This window comes from Lissotriton helveticus, chromosome 11, assembly GCF_964261635.1.
Source record: "Lissotriton helveticus chromosome 11, aLisHel1.1, whole genome shotgun sequence".
NCBI classification, from domain to species: domain Eukaryota; kingdom Metazoa; phylum Chordata; class Amphibia; order Caudata; family Salamandridae; genus Lissotriton; species Lissotriton helveticus.
In genome coordinates, this window is record NC_136072.1 from 989,323,924 (window position 1) to 989,331,854 (window position 7,931).

Consider the following 7,931-nt stretch of genomic DNA (forward strand, 5'->3'; position numbering starts at 1 on the left):
CTCAATTTATATTGTACCAACCCCCGTGAATAGGTACATTGATTTCTCTAGAACGAGAATGTGGCGGTGGTTATAGACAGTAGACTAGGAAGGAAGAGAATTCTACCCAAGTCAAACCACAGTGACCACTCCACCCTTGACACAACCCCTCATTATCTATACTGGGTAAGTAGGATGTGCTGCTTTTAAGAAGTGCACAAGTAGAACCAAATGCAGTCGCTCAAAAAGGAGAGTTGAAGTCACTAATACTAGATGGTATACACACAAAAATCCATGATGCAGGACTTGAAACATGTCAAGTTAATCAAATCAAATAACACCCAACATTCAAGGGGACGATTTCAGCAGGAGTATTACAGGTATGCTGGCTACTGGCCTTAGGTCTCCTTGTTTTGACTAACACCCAGATGTTTTAATCATATTTTAAATATTTCTGATAATCTTAATTATGAAGGAAAACTGAAAGGATCAATAGTATTTATTAAGACAATCAAATGTAAAAGCATTTTTTTAAATCATCTCTTTAAACAATCACTCTGATTCCAGCGCTCTGGCTTAAGGTGCGTGTTTGTAAAACAAAATCGCAGTTTGTTCCAAAATACTCACAGACGTAATAGAAATACCATTTTTTTTTTCAAACGATGAGCATATTCATTTCAAGCCTACGTTTCTTGGATTGGAAATCTTGCATGAATAACGTCTACTTTATTTTGGATATAGCACATTATGAGAAAGCAGATGCATTCTCTTTACTCTTAAAAGAATATGCATAGTAAATCGGTTAGCCTATAAAGTCTGATCTTCACATCCGACTTTGTTTTCGAAGATATGCACCCCTATATTATAAGCAAAAAGAAAAATAATCATCACAGATAATAGCAATGAAACAAAGCAGAAGCTAAAAACAAAGAAAAGCTTTAGGAAGGTGGAGGATAGAAACGCCTGAAAGGTTGCACACCTAGGTCGACAGCAAATGCCCCAAGCAAAAGCAAACATTTGCCACTGGCTTAGGGATGCAATGGTACAGCCCCTTTAAATTTGTCTTACCTGCAGTCTGTTGCCAAGTACATATTGTCTACACTACAATATACACAAAGTTAGCTTTGGGCCAGCGATTTGATCATAGCTGAACAGCTTTCTAGTTTCAGTTCCCTGTTATTTTCTCAGTGGCTTTCCTCCCTATTTTTGTCTATGTTGCACCTATGGAGGTTTTCCTCTTTACATTGTTTCTGATTGGATAATGTGTATCCTTTTACTGTTGCAATGAGGGCACTTTTTTTATTTATGTCCCTTTTAACTCTCCATGGGAGTTTTTGTGATTTTTTTGTATTTCTTTATGGTATGGCCTGCCAGCTGCACCCCGCTACGAGGCCATGCACTTGTGCTCATTTGTGAGCCATTCCACGCACAGTTTCCAATACACTGAAAGTGCTGTTGACCTTCAGGAGTTGAACTTCAGTACTGAGACACTTCTTTTGAAGAAGCCATGCGCTTTATAAAACTTGATTTATCTTTCAACAATTGCCATCATCTTGGAACAAAAATTGAAAAATAAAGTATAACAAAAAATAATTGCAACCACTGTGATGATTTCTTATACTTTGTCGAAAAACATTCCAAGTTAGCCACCCTTACATGCATATACCGGCTCATGCATGGATGGCCATCTTAGAATGTTACTGACCATAAAGTAACCAAAGCAAGCATTGGCAAAGCCAATGGGTCTGTGCTTGTAAATTAAAAGTGAAGTCTATTGGTTTTGCCAATGCGTGGTTTCATTTGCCCTACTACGAGTCTTACTTGAATTTTCAAAAAAATAAATACAGAGGTTGTGGACCACATTAGTTTAAGTGAAGTCACGTTTGTATTAAAAGCACATTTCCTTTGGACGGTGTTGATTATTTTTCAATTCCAACTAACAAAAAAAAAACATATGGGAGGGGGATCTGATAGCTTAGACAACAGGACTAAAAAAATAAAAATAAAATGTTTTTTTTTTATTTTTAAAACATACTTTTGGGGGCTAAGCTTCAAGGCACAATTTAGGCTTCAGAGGTTACTCTAAAACAGACAACTTGATGTACTTTATCATCTGTGTTTTGAATGAAAACCCACGTCAGAAGCAGTTATCACAATACATTTTTAAAAAATGTACTCAACGTACTGGCACTCAAATATTTTTAAAGCAGCAGTGACCTCCGATTGTAACCCCTGCACTTTTTCCCCATTAATGAAAATTATGCAATACTTTCGCTGGTCCTCTCAACAAGGAAGGTATTGTCTCGTTTATACTTTCCTACAAAGCTCTTACAGTTGCTATATTTACCACAATTTCAGAAATAAACAGATTATACTGTGGGGCGAATTACAATGTCAAACAAGTCACAAAAAAAGGCATTGCTTCAATCACAGCATGACAAACAGTGGTAAGGCACGCTATGATTTTTGTATCAAAGTAAGGTGCGCGATGTCACCTCAAAAACTAGAGACAAATACACTGTTAGAAAACAAATATCCATGACGCATGCCTCAAATGTTTTGTGCGGGTATTTTTTCATAGATAAAACAGTGTAAACAAGGACTTTATAATAAGCTCATTTTGTACAATTACCACCTATGGTTAAGATAAATTGACAAGGTGTTTTAGCATCTTAGTACTGAAATCGGAAGGGGTACCTAGCAGTGAAACATTATTTATTATTATTTCGGGTGTCTACCATCAAAACATGTGCACCCAAAACCTTGAGAATGCTCTCCTCAAATGGACCACCAATGGAATGTGCATTAGCAACATTTTTGTTTTGCGGATTTCAATTTCTCAGTGTTTCAAACAACGTTTAGGCGGTTTCTATTAACTGTGCAGAAGTTTGAAGATCACTTTTCAAAACAGCCAATAATCCATTTGACGTCTAATAACCAATTCAAAATCAATCTACAGTTTTGTGGATGGCAACTCGAAGTTTTTGCTCGATCGTGGAGGCTTTGATTACAGTTCAAGATTGGAGGACTGAGGGAGCAGACCCCAAAACTCGTAAGGTGGTATGGTCTAATAAAAGGATAGGACATGTTTATTGAAACCAGCTCTTCTCGTATTTGGGGAGAGAGAATGTGTCATAGCCCACCCATTAGAAATCGAACTGTGGTGTTGCGGTTGCAATGAAGCATCAAGCTGACCACCGATAGCCCTCGAGCATCTGATGAATGGAGACTCCTATCCGGAGTAGGCATTTGAGAACTTGAGGCAGTTATTGTGCAATGAATAGTGAAGACAGAGTGTTAAACAGCTATAGGCTTTTGTTGGGGACAGTGCCGCATACAGACAGGGAGCTGGAACCGATGGAACACCGGCAGGCTGGAGTAGCTGACCGATATTACGGGCACCTCTGAAAGTTGATGTTGAAGAGCAGTCCTGCAGCTTAGGTGCATCGTACTGTGATACTGGTAGCCCGCCGTGGAGCATTAGACGGTACTGAGGGGTGACAACAAGCTGCCCGGTGATGTCAGATCAGACCTACAAATAATCGCAGGTAGAAATTGAGCATCACGCGGTAGGTTGGAACAGTCCCAGCAACAACAACAACAAAAAATGCTGAACACTGGTCCCTTAGGCAGAATGAGACACTCGGTTCAACACAAGGCAAATGAGTGGTAGAAAACGACAATCCCTCCTTGTGAAATACGGTTTAAAGTTCTGCGAAATACTGTGGGATCACGTGATGCGGCATTTCGAGTCACAGGGTGTTTTTTTTTCTTACACCAAAGCACAAATACTGGCGATCCATCTGGACAACACATGTCAGAGACAATCAGCACAAAAGGAGAAAGTTGATACGAAATAGAAAAGCCCTTGATTGGAATACCATTCGGAGCACAGCGATTCCATCCTCAGCCCCGGAGAAGTAGCAGCCAAGGCAGCTACACAGTGTAAGCCGGGGGCGGTGGCTCCTTGGCCGGCAGTGCGACAGCCTCTTCATAGGACGGCAGGAGCAGCCCCTTCTCGGGCAGCTTGACGGTCGAAACGTGCACTTGCCTTTCTTCGCTACGGCCGGCCTTCAGGAACTTGTAGCAGCGCCAGACACACTTCAGGAAATAAAACTTGAGAAGCACCACAGCGGCTGCGGACAGAGCCAAGTAGATTATGGGGCGAAGTAGCTGCTTCTCCGTGGGCTCCATGTCCGAAGATTCAGGAAACGCCGGGTATTTGTCCCCGTCCATGAATAATGCAGCGCGGCGCTGCCCCCAATTCAGGAAGCCCAGGCAGGGCGGAAAGCGCACAAACAGGCCGCAGAAGCTGAGGATGCTGACGGACAAATCTAGGGTCTGGAACGCTAGGAAGGGTAGCAATAGTGACGGGATGGCCTTCAAAACCCCGCACATCATGCCCAGGGCCACTAGCATCAATAACGCACCACACAGATAGGCCAGTACCATGTCTGCCAAAGTCGAGTCTCTGCCGTGAGCCAGGTCGACCGTATACATCACAAGTATGAGCGCGCTGGAGAACATAATATACAGCGCCAAGCCCAGGCTCACCGAGCGCACCGTAAGGCAGCCGCAACAGCGCGGCACCTCCCGGGAGCGGAACGTCGCCATTTCCAAGCCGTCTCTCATCTTGGTCTACGGAGGAATGTGTTGAAAACACATCCGGGTGCTACGTCACTCCCATGAGTCGCCTGGTTATTCTGCTGACTAGGATGGGCGGTCCGTTACAAGGGACGAGGACGACATTTTAAAGTCAGGCACTGTGAAGGAATAGGACCTTCATACTGTTGGAGTAGTAATCTCCGCCTTTTGTGGTGTTAAAAATAGATGGAGTGTGCCTGACGTTCAAACTCCGTTTTGACGCGCAGGCGCGCACCTGTTTGGAAGGTCCCCTTGTGAAGAAGTACAGGAAGAAGAATAATAAACTGTGACGAACTTCTTTATTTAAGCTTCAGGCTTAACAACGTCCTACCACAGGAAATCCACAGCAACTGACAACAAGCACTAAGCAACAGAGCTGAGCACATTCTACGATCTAGAGTCAGATGAATAATAGTAGTAATACTAAATTCTTTATTGTTTAGTTAATTAAAACCATTACAATATAGAAAAAAATGCCACTATGTTTAAAAAGCAAGACATTGACACTACAATATAAAAGATAAAATCTATAAAATCAGTTGTCAAACATGCTTGAAGATAAGCTTGTTAAGGGCCCTAATTCTGCTACAATAAAAGGAATTCTGGTATCGAGATCAGGTCTTTGCCAGAAGGCCTCGCTTTTTCTCAAAATTGTTGATGAATTTGACTGTTCTACAAATCAATTGTGGATCCACTGAGCATAGGATTTGAACAATCGAAGACCGACAGGTGCGTACTCCATATTCATTAAACCTAGCTTTCAGCCAGCATCGACGAGTTTTGTTCATGGCTGAACAAATGCAAATCAAATGGATGAAGTCTTGTTTACCTGCAACACAAAGTTCGCATTCTTTATTTTCTTGAAGCCTCCATTTCGGTTGATCTGCACTTGTTGGAAGGTTGCCCAGCCTTAAATTGAGATATTTGCGCTTGATGAATGGCGAGAAGGCAAGATCTAAATAGGCTGCTGGTACAGGCTTTTTATATGATTTAATGGTCATCCAGGCGTGAGTTCTGTGACTGAAGGTTAACTTATCGTTAAAGAGCGAGTGCCTTTTGGCCGCCTTCTTAACCACCTGTTTGAATGATGGTACTGGAAGCCTGGATTCCCAGAGAGTAGCCAACTCAGTTGCTTCTAACGATAGTCTTAAGTACTTTGCGTTCCTCGGAGTTCGGACTTTTTTGGATTGCTTCCCACATGGCGCGGTAGACTTCATTTTCCTGGTTCCTCCAAACATCATACCAAAATGTGATGGTCTCATACTTTTTCAAGAGCATTTGCGACTCCAAACCAAATTAAAGTCTTACTTGTGCCGGTGATGTATTGTTTGGTAAGGCGAATACAGGCTTGTAGACTTTGGTTTGTATTTTGTCAATGAGTGTTGCACTTTTGCCATGATGTAATACACTCCCGTATGCTATTGTAGGCAGTAACTTTGCTTTCATTGCGATTAGCAAGGGGGAGACCACCGGGCCTTTGAGCTCGATCGCTAAGTTGGTGAAGGCATGTAATAGTGTTGAACCCTTTTTTTCAATCTCTTTAAAGTGTGCAGAGAAGTTAAGGCGCTTGTCTAGTTGTATCCCCAGACACTTGTAGCTGTCCACCACTTCCAGCTTAACGTTGTCTATTAGGAAGCTTGGTGGGGCTTTGTGGCGTCGTGTTATAACCATGATCTTGGTTTTCTTGCTGTTTATTTCTAGCAAATTCTGTTTGGTGTATCTGGTCAGATCTTGCAGTAGACGTTGTAAGCCTATTCTCATCTGACTTAATAGCAACACATCATCGGCATAGGATAGATGTGTTACACGGAGATTACCAAGCCGGGGAGGGTGAGCATTAATCTGGTCTAGGCTTACTGTCAGGTCTTTTCATTCATCAGAGAGGAGGGAAGAGGGGTTGAAGTCCATTCATTTCCCCTGACTAGATACTGCAATAATCAAAAATAGAATGGACACTGGTATCTACTATAACCTTTGGTTATATAGTTATCTCTGAAAAACCCTCATAGACGCTCAGATCTTTTTCGATGCGGTGTATGGTTTTCATCCGCCCCTTACCAAGCGTCATGGCATAGTCATTGGGTTTTTCAAAATTGCTTTATGCCTGCCTCACCAGAGGCAACCTCTGGTAAAAGTAGAAGTGTCCAGGGATATCCGGAACATAAACAGAGGAGTGATGTGAAAAGCAAATAGTGTGGATGATTAAAAGACAGTGACACACCAAAGTCTGAATTTATTTGAAAGAGGTGGGCACTGAAACGTAAAAAATTACTGCGATCAGTATGGTAATCGGGTTACTGGATTACCTGATCTATCTTGAAGAACGTCAACATGTTTCAGCTCCCCTTGGCCCAAAAGGGTCTGTGGAGCTTACGTCAGGACAATACAAACAGTAAATGGTACTTACACAATTTGTGTAGTTTTCCTTGTTAAGACTGAGAAAAACCTGCATTAAGGGAACATAAATCAACAAAACAGTTTTCGCACTTTTGCCATGATGTAATACACTCCTGTATGCTATTGTAGGCAGTAACTTTCCTTTCATTGCGATTAGCAAGGGGGAGACCACCGGGCCTTTGAGCTCGATCGCTAAGTTGGCGAAGGCATGTAATAGTGTTGAACCCTTTTTTTCAATCTCTTTAAAGTGTGCAGAGAAGTTAAGGCGCTTGTCTAGTTGTATCCCCAGACACTTGTAGCTGTCCACCACTTCCAGCTTAACGTTGTCTATTAGGAAGGTTGGTGGGGCTTTGTGGCGTCGTGTTATAACCATGATCTTGGTTTTCTTGCTGTTTATTTCTAGCAAATTCTGTTTGGTGTATCTGGTCAGATCTTGCAGTAGACGTTGTAAGCCTATTCTCGTCTGACTTAATAGCAACACATCATCGGCATAGGATAGATGTGTTACACGGAGATTACCAAGCCGGGGAGGGTGAGCATTAATCTGGTCTAGGCTTACTGTCAGGTCTGCCATAAACAGATTAAAGAGGAGAGGGGCCAACACACAGCCTTGTTTTAGGCCGTCAGCTGTGCTGATCTTCTGTGTTAATCGCTGCCCGTTGTCAATCTTTACCTGCATCCAAGTATTGGTATACAGGTCGATAATTGGCGTGAGGATTGAGTCCGGCAGGCCCTGATGTTTCAGTTTAGCCCAAAGTGTTTGCCTGCTCACACGGTCAAATGCCGCCTTAAAGTCCACGAAACAAGTGTAGAGTTCCAGGTGGTTTTTTAGACTTTTTTCAGCAATCAGGCACAGGGCCATGGCATTTGCCATGGTTCCCGTCCCGCGGCGAAATCCCGTCTGGTTCAGC

General features: G+C 42.5%; 1 protein-coding gene across 1 annotated transcript; it reads right to left on the reverse strand.

Annotated features, from left to right (window-relative positions):
* Positions 1 to 460: 460 nt before the first annotated feature.
* LOC144792370 (lysosomal-associated transmembrane protein 5-like) lies at positions 461 to 4,649 on the reverse strand. The gene has a single exon (XM_078667350.1). The coding sequence runs from the start codon at positions 4,609 to 4,611 to the stop codon at positions 3,916 to 3,918; it is 696 nt and encodes a 231-aa protein (XP_078523476.1). The 5' UTR covers positions 4,612 to 4,649; the 3' UTR covers positions 461 to 3,915.
* Between the last annotated feature and the right edge of the window lie 3,282 nt (positions 4,650 to 7,931).

Excerpts from the sequence above, each read along its gene's own strand:
- LOC144792370 (XM_078667350.1), bottom strand. The coding sequence starts at position 4,611 with ATGAGAGACGGCTTGGAAATGGCGACGTTCCGCTCCCGGGAGGTGCCG.